We start from the raw sequence: 14,840 nt of genomic DNA, 5'->3' as shown, positions 1-14,840 counted from the left end.
TTACTACTTATTACTAAGAGTCTTAGTAAATCTATGTAAGAAATGCTAACTCACAGCCGGCCACAATGGTGTGAAAACCTCCCGATTGATATGCCACAATCAATACATTTTTCTTTTTTATTTATTGTAAGAAGGGGTCGGGACAGGACAAGAAAGAAGCAGGTACAAATACTTTGATAATAAAAGACAAAATATTGCTGTTAAAGTCTGTACTCATACCGACAGGGAAAAGGCGACTTAAATCTAAAGACATACATGTACACGGTGTAATATAGGACTACATGCAAAGATTAATTTAAATGTTTTAGGTCTTGTATATAAAAAATAATACTATATAGAGCCAGAATGATTTAACGCTGTTCAAAAGAGCACTTAAGACTGATTAATCAAATACATAGCCCTTTAAACAAATAATCAGAGGGACATTTTATCCAAACATGGATTAAAATCTACATGAAAAAGCAGTTTCCGCTGATAAAGCTCACATTAGTCTAAACAACACGAGTCCGGGAAACTGCCTGTAGTGTCACAAATGTGCAGAAATGAGCACACATGCATTTCATCTTTACACAGGAAGTGCCAACGGCTAGAAATAAAAAGTAGAAAAAGAAATCTTGACCCTGTTCTTAAGGGGCTAGGTTAGGTTTTGGTTGCTGGATTAGTTGTGGTACTTTCCCCTCCTTTCCCATTTTTCCAAAAGGCACTAAAACAAAGCTATCAAGGACGTGTTGATAACAGTGAGACCCAGACAGCACCTCCTGCAGTCCTTTACCCTGAACTTGATACAAACATTGAAAAGTAGTAAGAACAGAGATGTAAACATATTAGACAAGGACCAGACGGAGGAGCGGGGGAAGTGTTTGGCGGAGTGATGGACAAACACAGATTATAATTAGGGAACAAACAGTGAGGAGCACACATTTGTCAATCACACCTAAAACGTTTTTTCCTCCAGACAAATCATAATCAGCTTGACCAACGATACGCTTCATGTTTAGTAACAAGAGTCTCCAAATCTAGTCAAAATGGACAATTATTTTTCCCTTGATGTTTTCCCTTTCACTCCAGGTCTTTCCCTCATAATGTACAGTGTGTGTTGGGTTAGATTCTGCAGGTGTGGTTAAATCCAGAACAAGAAACCAGCCTTGTCGGAATAGACTAGCTAAACAGAAACCTCGCCTGTCTGCTGTACATCAGCCCAACGTACTGACAAATAAATTTATTTTTTTTAAGAACATTGTCCATCACCAGAATCACAGGGTCAGAGGAAGTAACGAAGCACAGAGGAGTTTCACATTATCAAAGACAATAGACAGGAAATAGTGGGACACTAAGTGATGAATATGAAACACCGACCAGCAGTGTAATCGATATTCAGGCGCCTAAAACGGATCAACAGACCAATATAAGAAAACAAGGCTGAACATGCTGAGGCAAACAGGTCCAAAACTAAATGAATATATGGCTATGTTACAGAATACTTTGAACAAACCGGCGCACCGAGCGATGTTTCTATTGCATTTTATAAAAACTTTTTGGCTCTGTCTCCTCCATCGAACAGACTATCAGACGACCACCAAACAAATAATCATCCTGCATCTCTAGACGACGAACACACGCCTGCCTCGAGCGACAAAAAGGTGCAACGTCTGCATTTAAACTTTGGGTCCGTGTGTAATGGTGGAGTAAAGTCTGTCACACACACACACACACACACACACACACACACACACACACACACACATCAATCTCATTTGAGGAGCAAGGTGCAATTACAACAAGTTCTCACATATTCAGTAAGCAGTTCTACTTCTGAAAGTACTGTAGTAAGTTGATACTACAGAAACAAAAAACTGAAATAAAATAAGGACACCACTGTATGAAGCCTGTTGTCTTTTGAAGCTATAATCAGGAAATAGCTTAGACTTTGATCTTTTAAAAGGGGCATTACAAATAGCCCCAACCCGGAAAATATGAGGACAATTTCTTCTTGTTTCTAATAAACAAATGCAATGTTTCTGCTAGATAAACTCCAAATCTAGCTGTGTGTGGTTCCATTTTAGTTTAGGTAAAGGTAACACTTAATCTCACCAGCAGGTGGCATCAAGACATGAACTCCAGGCCAGAAATGAGGACAATATTCAGTCAAAAAACAACTGGTATTTACTGAGGCTTGCCTCTTCAGTCTGAAAACTGACTGTTAGGTTGGTTACTAACCTGAGTTTTGAAACAGACTGCAGGCACGTAAAAAAAGAGGATGATGTGAATGTATCACCCCGTAATAATCACCTGATTTTATACAGTCATCTTTCTGATATCACTAATTTGTGGTAAAAAGACGTGTAATTCTTAGAAATGTGTATCAGTTCGTCCTCAGGAAATGTTTCTGACTGCCAGGGAAACGCGTGATGACATTTTGTGTCCATCTCAGAGCCGTTTACCTTTGTGTGGAACAGGGTTTAATCCTGGTCTGGACTTTGAATTGTGACTCTCCAGGACTCCATATGACAAAAAAGCGCTTTGTCTGTGATGGCGACGTTGGAGCTGAAGGTGAAAATGAATATTCTGCGGACCGTCCCTTGGAATCGCTTTCCTTTCTCTCTGCTTAATCTACTTGCTCTGCCCTCCTCCTCTCCATCAGTCTCCTCCTTATCTTGCTTTAGATTAGTGTGGCAACGGGACGAGGACGTCAACGTAGTTGAGAGGGAAGAATCCCGACTGGTTGTTCAGCATGCCCTCGTACCAGTTCTCGTCGATCTGGTTGGTCAGGGTGATGATATCGCCCTCACGGAAGCCCAGCTCTCCCTCGTTCTCGGGATCAAAGTCGTACAGCGCCTTACAGCTCGGCTGCTCAGGGGCTAAGGAAACAAGAATGGAGAAATTACAAAATGAGGGTAAAATATCGAGGTATTCGGTCAAATATATAATATTGGATTTTCCTTACATCAGCCCTAGGCAGAGCCATTTCAGGAAAAGGTTGTCACATTGCACACATTAAATGGGGCCATGTTATGATGTCTTGGGTGTTACCTTTCATGTAGTGTGTCATATAGGTTTTAGTGCATGTAAAAAGGTCCGCAAAGGCAAAAATCCCCAAATGATATTTATATATAAACAAGTATGAACTCTACTTTCATGTTAGTATCACTTCAACACAGCAATGCAATGCATGAAAAACAAACCTCCTGACACCATGTTTCTGTATTTTACTATCCGTCGTTTCCTCAATCCATCCCTTTCACTGTGACACAAACACAAACTGGGCTTTTTTGTCTCCAAACAATTTTCTCATTGTATAGAGTCCCCCCCCCCCCCCCCCCACAGACTGCAGCGCAGGCCAGAGGCGGGGAAAGCTCTGGTCACTCTTTCTCTGCGTTTACTCCATACTGTATCAGTTTACAGGGACAGGAAAAACAAATGTAAACACCAGAGTGAAGAGAACCCCACTCTGAAGCAACTTCAGATTATTACAAACATTTCTCTAAGTAGGTCATATAAGAACGCCAATAACTGCAAAGTTGTGTCCTTAAGAAGTCTGACAAGCAGTTTGATAAACTCATGAATGCTCTAATTAGCTATAAGCAAATATGACCCATATTTACATCAACTGCTTGTGTGGGGGATTTATATTTACAACAGTTTCTTGCAACACCACACCGATCTGAATCAATGTGTATTTAATTATTTGGAAATTCCTATGGTGCATCTGTGTGGAATAATAAAACCTAATGTGACCCCTACTGTATATTCAGAACTCACCAACCCAAAGCGTGTCGTGCCCAAAAAAAAGGAAAAACATAACTTTATTTTAACCAGCTAACAAGCAACTTTATTAGTCCTTTTTAACAGTTCTATTACAGCTGAGGGACAATACAAATAATAACCAAGGGAGATTCTATATATAATATAATAGGACCAGTAATATATATTTATTTTGTGATGATCTCATAGGCAGAAATAAGGGGAAGAAATGGGTAGTTGGATTTTTTTCACTTAATTAGATCCTGACTGTTCTTGGGAGTTGTTGATCCGCTGCATGTTTCAGTCAGTGGTTTAGAAAGTGTAGAGAACTTTAAGTAAGTCAAGTTAGTAAGCAAAGAACAGGATGTGAAAAGCATTCAAAACTTCTTTCATGCAGTTCAACTCTACCTGCGCCACAAACCACCAATTATGTGTCGAACCTGTGAGAAGCAACTTGTCTCCTACTTCCCACATTTCACACCAGAAGCCATGCAAGCACACTGGACCGTTTCACAAGAGTTGTGATGACGAAAAAAAAACGTCCCGCACTTTGTGACTCACACAATCTGGCTTTCCGAAAGGACAATAGGGCCGACTGAAAAGAAGGCTCTGATGATATCACAGGAAAGAGGAACAAGGTCAGTTGGAGAAAGGCCAAATGATAAAGCAGGACACACACTCACACACACTTCCCACCCAATGCTGAAACAGACGTCAGTGCGCTCATGTTTATTAACTGAGTGTATTTGAGAATAAAGCATCAGTCTTGTCTCAATAGTACCATAGAATTTATTTTGTTCACATATTTGTGCTCAGTGGCACTGATTGGTTGCAGGTCTCGAGCAAGGCTGACACTTTTTTTCCAGTTAAGCTTCTGTTAGAATTCTTAGGAGTGTGTTCATCGCAGGCACGCTATTTTGGCTGAGTCCATCGTGTGTTTGTGTAGAAACAGCTGGAGCTTTTATTGCTGTTGGAACTCTGCTATGGCAGCTCTTTTTCTACACATGTTGTTCTGCCTTTTTGTGTGGCTTTGAGTCATTGTAAGGATAATATCCTGCCCAAGAGACTGACCTTATTTTGTTCTTTGTTTTGTCGGGACATTATCAGCTCTCTGGCTCTCAACAACATCTTTGTTTAGAGCTTTACAAAAAAAGAGCCCATCTGCTGTTTCTTACCTGAATTGCGTGAAGGTGGGGGGGCCATTGAAGTTGAGAATCCGCCATTTGAATGGTTATCTTCTCCGAAGTCGAAGATAGGTTTGGGTTTAGGTGTGTATTCACGTCTTGGGCGAGTCTGAGCATCACTCATCCTAATCAAAAAGATATGTTGGTGTCAGTTTTGTCTTTTTAATCCTCCAAAATAAATATAAAACCATGTTCGGAGTTACTAGAACAACTCTAAGCAGAAAGCCACACACTCAGATGTAGTTCACATTGTGTTGGTCATTACTGCACCTGTCTCTGAGTTTGTCAGAAAGCTCCTCCAGCACCTGCACCGCCTGCCTGTGGTACTGCAGCTGAGACTCCACCAGGGAGGAGAGCTGGCTCACCTGCTCTATCTACACACACACACACACACACACACACACACACACACACACACACACACACACACACACACACACACACACACACACACACACACACACACACACACACACACACACACAAAATCAGCACATACACAAGATAATCATCACCTCGCTCAGGTAACTGCTTTTGTCCTTCCAATGAATAAACAGCTCCATTTCTTCTGTTTCATAAACAGCACATTTCATGAAGGCTGCCGTGTACAGCACTCACATGTGATACATCTTTACTCAAAGTGAACTTTTTATCCACATCTCATGCTAGTTGGTACACTTTGATTCCAGATTATTTTGTCATACTTCTAGAAAACTATGATTCCCGCTCAAATTTGACGCAAATAGAATATATATAGTCTTGGGGAACATCATAAACCTAAACGAGAACAGACAGACTTCCTCATGGCAGCAAATGTAATTTTCATATATTTATTAGAAGGGTCAACTATTCTTCACTTTTAAAATCAAACCATCACCCATGCTGTCGTATAACAGAAAGCTCAGATCAATGTAGACCTCCAGGCATTTATGTGCATGGCAAACAAATGATAATTCCTAAACTTGAATGGGGGTTTAATGTCAACTAAAGCTAACCAAAAAAAATGTATCTCCAGTTCGATTGTTTTACAGGTGAAACTATTGACATGTTTTCACTGTGTTAGAAGAGGGGTAATGTAACAAATGCTGTGTTTAGTAAGACTTGCTTTCACCCACCAGAGGCTGTGTTCTTATATGAGGAAAGGGGTAATTACTTTTGGATGTAGTTCCACTTTGTACTTTAACGATGGAGTGCACAGAGGAAGTATCAAGTTTAAAACAATTCTTCAGGACAGACTGTAACACAACAAACCAAACAGTAATAAATCAGTCCTCACATCAGTCTCCAGCAGGTTGTACATGCTCGTCTCAGCCACTTCCTTTGACTCGTGAAACTTCTCCAGGGCCTGCCGCAGCTCCTCATCTGGAATCTTGCCCTGGCGCTTTTTCTTGTAATCGTAGTCCAAGCGGCGTCCTTCCAGCTTCTTCAGATGATGCTGACATGGTAAGAGGAGGAGGTTCAGGGTTCATTATCTTGCCTTTAATTTAAATCTAACATTCAGAAGAAATGATGTGGTCAATGTACCTGTATTTCTCTGAGGTCTTTGTCACAGAGCCCTTGCAACGGGTCAATGAAGTTCTGTTTGACATCGATATCTAGGGAGTCTTTGACTTCGGCCATTCTCTTCATGGACTCTCCAACATCTACTAGCGCTCCGCCTGAGCCACACAGACAGTAATCATTAGCTCAGTGATATAGTAGATTTATATTCTACCACAAAATTAAATCACCATCAGACCACACGTAAAGTTACAGATAGCATCCAACGAAACCACACACAGACACGGATAAGATACCTCAAGTAGTAAGAAAGCATTTCGAAGCACAGTAATCCGTAATGCAATCTATCAGTCAGCTTATAACACATGCACACTACACACACCCAATAACTCATCACAACAAAGCCTGCAGCAGGAATTCACCGTCACACACACCACACACACACACACACACACACACACACACACACACACACACACACACACACACACACACACACACACACACACACACAGATCTTACCAAAGTTAGTGTCCTCTCCGAGATCCCGTCCATACTTGCCCATACATTCCCCCAGCAGCCCCTCGGCCTGAGGGTAGCCCGGGTTCTTCACCTGGCCGCGGATCTTAGACATGGTGTTCAACATGGACAGTTTGGCCCGTGATGCTGCGGAAAGGATGTAAAATACATGTCATCACATTGTTTGAACTTGAGAAGCGCTGATCGACACGCTACCGGTCAACACAGGCTGTCAGCTGATTTACATGCATGTGCATTATTGTATGTTTCTAACAGAGTGGCAGAGACAATAAAATCACAGCATGCACATTCAAATCATTTTGTAGCGTTGAATGGTCATGGGGTCCGGGGTGGGTGGTTCAAAAAGGGGCAAAGCAGCGCTCCAAGAAAGTTATCAAAACCGTGCAGAAACATTACGAGAGACAGCCTACCTCCTTCCTTTTCTTTCCATACCTCTTTGTCTCTCTCACATCCCAAAAACACAAACACTTTAAATGATTGAAAGGAAACCGGTTGTCTTCTCACCTGGGTTGGGCTGAAGGTACTCTGATGTTTTGGAGATTACCTCCATTACCGCTTTACTCGTCACATCTACTTTCTACAAAACACAGCAAGCAAACACACACACACACACACACACATCACAAGTGTACAACAGAGCTACTGTAACCACACAACATTTAGTAAACAATATAGCAACGGGAACTATTGCTTGCTTGGTTCATACACAGAGTTTTGAGTATTTAGATACAGTAAATGGAGTCATGTTCATTCTCATCACGTTTGGATACCGTCCACGTTATGTATATTATGGTAATAGCAGTAACAATGCTGTCTGACGCCTGAGAGATGAATCCTTTCTTAAGTACTCTTAATATCTTGAACATATCAGATGCAATCCTGTTTTCATTGACAAACTATATCAAAAATGTTAACTAATACTGCACACAATAAAGAAGTGCATTATCAGTTTAGCCGTTGGTTATTTTATGGCTCTTTCAAATAAAAGATGGTGTACAACAGTTTAAAGTTATGTCTTCAACAGTTTGGTCTGTCTGTCAGTCCAAACCCAAAGACAGTCAATCACCCATCATACCAAAAGACTAAATATATTGGCATATATTCACCTTTGGGCAGTTGTAAAATGTTGCTTGAAAACAAACTGTTGTTGATAGAATTGCTTCTGGTTTGATCAACAGTTTTAAAGGCTTTCAGAAACCTTTTTTCCGACCAGCAGAAGACAATGTAGTGTTTTTAACAAGGTCTAAACATCAAGAACCAAGTCCCACAGACACAGCGGTATTCTTGTTTACTGTGTGTAAACCTAACCATACAAACATGCCTCTCTTACCCGTTCCAAGTCTCTGAAGTCATCATCTAGTTTGGTTCCTTCTGCACCTCCGACTTTCTCACTTACCAGCTGGAGGGAGAGACAGAAAGAGAAGGAGAGAAAGGAGAAAGGGGGAGAAACGACAGACAGATTGCTCATTAATTAATGCAGGTTTCTATTTGAGTGTGGAAACGCTCATTAATGCTCTGTGCAAAACATTAGAAACTCAACTCTTTTTTTGTTGCCAAATGCATGTGATCACATTGTGTTCCTGTCCTGTACAAACCCTAACTCATCAAGTGACTTTAGGATAGGGTTTTAGAAGCAGATAACATATTAATAAAAACAACCACAAGAGCCGTGTTAGGCAATTCCTGTTGTTTAGATTTTGCAGGATGAGGAAATGTTGACCCAGCAAACTCTTGTTACTTTTAAGTAGAAAACATGTTGTTATGAAACATCTTTCTTGGCTAATTCCTCAAAGTGTGAGCAGGATTCATGCGTTTTCAGAGAAGTTACTCACATGGAACTGAAAAATTAATTCAACTCTTCTTGCTTTGGCTTCAAGATAGTGATAACCTTGACTGTTGTGTCCATGAGCTGCATGCTTCCATATCTGAGTTTCTCTGGCACAAAGACCACCCCCAACACAACAACGAAGACTATAGAAAAAGAGTCACTTGCAGACTTTCTGCAAAGACAAAAGTCAACCACAAGGATTACTTTCTCTCAGGTTTTTGCCATGTGTCACACCGGGGTGTAATTCATCTGCTTTCATCTAGTGCATTTAGGTTTTGTGGGAGGTAGTTACAACCGTGATTTTAATGTCCAATTGTTTCCCCTACAGTTCTAACAGGGGGGGCACTGTCTGGACATTTAATTAAAGACTGCCAAAGAGGCCTTGAAAGAGGGATGAATCATTTTGAAAGTATTTGGGTTGTATTCTCATTAACACTTCAGTAAATGTCTCTAGAATCTTTGATGTGAGGCTTTTACTGTCCTTCAAAATAAAGTATATTAACAATGAGGGATTCTTTTACAAATTTAACAGATACGTTTTGAGACAACTGCACAGTTGTAGGACTTAACCTATAATACAAAGGCTAAGAAATCTATCACATTTCCTACTGACACCTTTATATATTTGCCAATTGATGTTATGTGCTGAAACACTCACGGTTAATTTGACATTTTCAAATGTTTTGGTTAAAATATGAAGACAAAATTTGTCCCTACTTTTTAAATTTCAGTCTTCTGCGATGGAGCTAAGGAAGTTTGAGTCATTTCCTACAAACTGCTGACTAGGATTACTGGAATAACCAAGAATTACTGGGTCTGAGGGAGGTGCTTATTCAAAGGATATATCACAATGTGCGAGTGAACAGTAGAGTGTCGTATGTAGCCACAAAGATTTACAGAGGCGGTGGTGGTAAAGTGGTTAGGGGCTTGGCCTGGGAACTGGAAGGTCACCAGTTCAGGTCCCCAAAAGACCAAGAGTTCCAGTGGTGTCCCTGAGCAAGGCGCCGTTCCCTACACTGCTCCCTTGGTGCCGTACATATGGCAGCCCACTGCTCCAACACTACGATGCGTCGAATGCAGAGTTCTTGAATTTCCCCACAAAGATTAATAAAAGTACATCTTTCTTTCTTTTCATAGCTTTAAGTATACGGGTTTGATCATTAGGGATGGTTTAGCTTTTACCTGTTCTGAGAAACAAAGCGATTAAATACAAATTGTTCACTCTCTCCACAGCAGTGGCTTGTGGGCGATCACCACAGCTGAATATCTGCTGTATGTGGAAAGCACATGACAGGGGGCCTGGGGGGGTTCAGGTCACAAGTAAAGATACACCCTCAGCTCTCCGTCTACTTAACATTTGACTCCTTACATCTGGGTTAGGATTGCAGTGCGCACGCCTACATTTTTACTATCTTATCTTTTCCAACGCTCTAGTCAGCCTTACAAGACTTTTAGGGAGGGTAACACATTTAATTTGGGGCGGGGTACATCAGTATTTCTTTGGTAAGTCATTGAAGTTGAGATATTAATCTTTTCTGATGTTCGGATTGGGAAATGGCCAGTTATTACTCTCCTGCAAATGAAAACATCCAAGTTCTCATGCAAGTGTAACATGACTATTTACATGCACACAGGCTCAAAGGACTGGAGCTCAAAAACATCCACACAAAGGTCTTCAACTGGAAGTTTTGGTATAAACACACAGAACTACACAGAGGGATCTGTCTATAACAGCTATCTTTTTCATCATAATGACTGGGTATTTAAGCTACTAGTAGCAGTTAGTTAAATGCTACTACGTTATCATAAAGCATCGTTTAAGGCTTCAGATCGCTGGAAGATTTAAAGACCCTGAAGATGTTTTACAACATACCAAAATAGCATTACGCACATCAGCCGGTAAACATCAGCTGGAAGGGAAAAACATTGTTTTCAGCTGCTTTCTTCCACATAGAATACTCCTTTTATTTGTTTAGCATTATATGCTTTGGTGCTATTGTCAAAGCAAATGTATTTTTAATGTAAACACAGATAAAACATTTTTTTTAAAAGAGTACAAAAAACAGGTTAAACACAGAAAACACATTCTGTCTAGAATACTGTACATGGAAACCAGGTCAGTGGGTGTGAGTTGCGCTCAAAGCTAGATATAAAAAGAGAGCTCTGCAACAACAGTGTCTGAGCAAAACCCATTTGAGAGGAAGACCATGTTCCTGTTATCAGGTGTTAAGCTAATGCTGTGAATGTGTACTCTTATCCGGCCAATTAAACTGTTTCGGATTTTCTTAGTTTTCCTTTATTCTTACTTCTCTTATAATGTCTGTTGACACATGGTAACATATTTTTCCACCTTCCTGCATTTGAAATTCAACTCTTTCCTGGCTCTAGTAAATCAGTAAGCCAATAACAACTACCATTTCCTCTTTTATTTGGACAGAAACCTGTCACCGCAGTATCCCACCAGCACCTGTATCATGACTTTATCTAGTTTGGGAGGAATATTTTCCAAGGGGAGGATTACAATAAAGACAGATTATCAGTCATGGGGATTAATCCAGGATAATTCAATGAAGCTGAAGTCTGCATTCTGCAACAAACTCTAATCTACCTTCAATTAACACACCTGTAACCTACTGTGTCCTGATTCAACGGTGTGTTAGTGTGATTTCTACCTGTTTGAAAAAATACACACACTCCTGATGGTTACTTTGTTACATGAACACTGCATTTTAACTTTTTACCTTGCAATTGTAATGGTAAAAGATAACCACTGGATAATAACAATTTACACTATGGTTACTTTGGAATTCTGAAATTGCTTGGCTGGCAGGTTTACATTATTTTCTGATAACTGAACACAGTATAACGGGACCCCTCTGCTCAGCTGTTTTTTGTGCAGTATAAAACTGAAGGCAAGGCCAGCAGCAGTGACCTGCATCTCCAGAGCTTTGAGATGGTGCTTTTTTGTGTAATAAACATTAAAATTAATACACTTTTGAATGAGCGATCCTCATGTAAGCTGGTTCATTGCAACACTTTGCTTCTGGGTCAACCATTTAACAAGTAGAAACAGATAACTTGTTTGGTATTATCCCGTAGTTAAGGTTTGATGTTCTCAATGTGAGCATACTTTCCTTTTAATCAGCGATAACATTACACATTAGAGAACCAGAGGACTTGATTATATCAGTACTTGAATAGAAGTTGATATCCAGCACAAATATGGCCTATACTGTCCAATCTGTCTTCTCCATTCAGGAGTAAACACTGTCACGCCCATACGTTATTGTTTGTAATGTTGTTTTTGCTTTAACTGCCCTTTGAGGCAGACGTTTCACGTTTTTTAAGATTTAGTGTAGAGATTAATTCTTTGAAAACAGATGAGAGCGAAAGACAGAAAGAAAAACAAGGATGTTTGAAGCTAGAGGACACAGATACCATTTCCACAGCCAACTTCCTGCATGCCTCCAGTAAAGAACATCCAAGCTATGTCAAGTTTTATTGACTCTCATGGAGTTTGGCAAGAAAAGAAGCTGCATTGCAGTGAAATAAAAGGAAAGGACACTCTTTCTGCCTCCTTCCCTGCACCAATACTTAGATCACTTTCACATGCACTAATCCACTTAATCCTCCCCACCAAACACCTTTACTGATCCCTGCCATACAGTCAGTACCAACACTACTAACACAACTGGCTCTAAATCATATAATTTTTCCTCATAACCAAACCAACAGGGGTCTGAGTCTGTTCCTGACAGGAAGCTAGGGCAGCAACCAAATGTTTTTCCTGCTTAGATCAGCAGGGGTAGGAAGAAAAAAGAGGCTGAACAAAAAAATGTCTTAAATCGTCCCCGCCCATAACAGAAAGAGCAGGGCAAAATTAAAAACATTTACACCAAGGTTTAGACACTGAAAGATGGTTTTTATTCCTATCACTCAGTGCCATTTCTAACCTATAGGTATTTTAGATGTCTCTCCTAAAGTGCCCTAATAATGGATCTGTGTCACTACACAAAAGACTAAACCGGCTGGAAAATAGGTAACTGGGTCTTCCCTGCAAAGAAGCATGACCAAAACCTAGTGTTTATGTTACACTAACTCACAAAGTGATCTTTCTTATTATAAAGAAAACGGTGCACTTAATGTGTCTCTCCGTGACTGCCCTTACTATTGATCTGTAAACAAAACTAAACCAAAGATTAAAACAACACTGCTAGACAAAGCTAACTGGACTTCACTGAAGAAAAGCATTACGAAAACCTTACGTTTAAGAAACATTCACTCACACAAGTAAATGATTTTTCCCATTATAAAGAGAACTGTTAACCTAATGTGTCTGTATAATGCATGGGCTTTTTCCTGTATTGTTATTTCATTCTCAGATCCCTGACTCACCCCAAGGCTGGTAATGGTTTACCACAGGATGTGTACTTACTGAATCGGTGCAATACCGGGTAAGTTAGCCGTAAAAAAAACACAATATGAAACAACTGTAAACAGCTAATAGCACAAAGACGTCCCTTAGCATTAGCTCAAGATAGTTAGTTCAGTTAATGCAAACCATGTCCGAGAGATGCTCATAAACTTTAAGCTGAAAAAGAACACAAAGTGCCAACTAAACATAACACTGACATTCAACACACTGGTACAACCCGTTTCCAATGTTAGTATGTTGTTGGTATGTTGTCACCACACAGTAATAGCTACATTAACAAAGCGTTATTAACATTAGCCAACTATAAACTGCTAGCTAATAATGCTAACTATAGCTAGGTAGCTACATGACAGTTAGCTAGCTAGAAGAAAAGTTTTGCAAACCTGGCTGGCTTTATAAAACTGCTTCTTGAAGCCCGCTACCGACATCTTGAGCTCCGGCTTTGTCTTCAACTTCCGACAGAGGTGTAAAATAGGTTAGAACTAAAGTTAGCGTAATAGTTTGTTAGAAAAAGAGGGCCAGTGCAAAAAAAAAAAAATTGTTTAGGAGGAATCATAGGACTGCACAGCCGTCACTCCAAGTCGGGACACGCAAACTGACCACGTCAACGTCGAGGATGATTGTTCCCACTGTCACGGAAGATAACGGAGCGAAATGTGCAAAATACTGCAAAATATCTTCCGAACTAATTCAAAATTTAAGAGAAACGTGTAAGTTTTACAGAGTATCAAATCTGGACCAGCCACTTTGAAGTAAAATCAGTCTCTCGAGTTTAGATCAGATAGTAGCAGACTGGTCTTCCGTTAGTGCACACCGCCCCCTGCTGGGTGGAGCAGGAAACCCCGTCTGGATTTACAGACCAGATGTTCACAGCCTCGGCCAACATCAGCCTTTTTTTTTATCTCTAAAGAAACAACTAAAAGGTCCTAATTAGCAGAGACAATTGCAATTAGAATAGTTTATGTATATCATGTCTTAATGCATTACCTTACATTTCATTTAGCTGACGCGAAAAACCATAAAGCTTTAAACTCAGAACAAGAAACATATTTGCTTCACATAAATCAAACGATTGAAAGTGAACCATGTCTAACATGGCGTGCCTTCCCTCCTTTGTGCACATTAAGATACAGAGCAGATGTTCACAGCCTCAGGCAACAACAGCCTTTTTTATGTGTAAAGAAATAACTAAGAGGTCCTAATTAACTGAAACAAATTATATTGTTTTATGTTTATGACGCCTTTAGCTGGTTAACTTGCAAGAGTAAAACATAAGCACCTGGGTAATTTCCACCCAATTCCTCCTGTGCAGGGTTAAGAGTTTTTCTATACCACTTTGCTCAAGACTTGCTGTGTAGAATTAAATTAAATGAATTAATGCATTGTCTTAAGTTTAGCTGCTTCCTGTTTTTAATACTGCTTTTGGGTCCTTACCTTCAACCCTGACACAAACCCTCAAACACTATTGAATTAGATATGGAATTGATGCAAACCACTTGACAAAATGTAAGCCTGGAGTTTCTGGGTCCTGGAGGGCAGTTTAAAACATCAATTGTACTTAGAGATGTCCACAACGGATTGGGTTATAAATATATATGCCAGGCGTTTTAGA

The 14,840-nt window shown here is 40.1% G+C and overlaps 1 protein-coding gene across 1 annotated transcript; it reads right to left on the bottom strand.

Annotated features, from left to right (window-relative positions):
- Window positions 1-103: 103 nt before the first annotated feature.
- sh3gl1b (SH3-domain GRB2-like 1b) lies at window positions 104-14,000 on the bottom strand. Its single transcript, XM_063890973.1, has 9 exons — window positions 13,612-14,000; window positions 8,296-8,364; window positions 7,470-7,542; window positions 6,948-7,091; window positions 6,450-6,583; window positions 6,202-6,360; window positions 5,196-5,299; window positions 4,917-5,050; window positions 104-2,858 (listed from the first exon to the last, which is right to left on the bottom strand). The coding sequence occupies exons 1-9, from the start codon at window positions 13,654-13,656 to the stop codon at window positions 2,665-2,667; spliced, it is 1,056 nt and encodes a 351-aa protein (XP_063747043.1). The 5' UTR covers window positions 13,657-14,000; the 3' UTR covers window positions 104-2,664.
- Window positions 14,001-14,840: the final 840 nt, after the last annotated feature.

The sequence above is a fragment of the Eleginops maclovinus genome, chromosome 9, assembly GCF_036324505.1.
Source record: "Eleginops maclovinus isolate JMC-PN-2008 ecotype Puerto Natales chromosome 9, JC_Emac_rtc_rv5, whole genome shotgun sequence".
Lineage (NCBI taxonomy): Eukaryota > Metazoa > Chordata > Actinopteri > Perciformes > Eleginopidae > Eleginops > Eleginops maclovinus.
Note: the sequence above shows the minus strand (reverse complement) of the source record. Positions and strands in the feature narration are given on the sequence as shown.

What these genes read in the sequence shown, in the direction of transcription:
- sh3gl1b (XM_063890973.1), bottom strand. Translation starts at nt 13,656, where the DNA reads ATGTCGGTAGCGGGCTTCAAGAAGCAGTTTTATAAAGCCAGCCAG. An exon ending in GTACCTTCAGCCCAACCCAG is followed by an intron (nt 7,092 to 7,469) that starts GTGAGAAGACAA and finishes TCCTTTCCGCAG; the next exon opens with CATCACGGGCCAAACTGTCC. An exon ending in TCTGACAAACTCAGAGACAG is followed by an intron (nt 5,051 to 5,195) that starts GTGCAGTAATGA and finishes CTTTTTGATTAG; the next exon opens with GATGAGTGATGCTCAGACTC.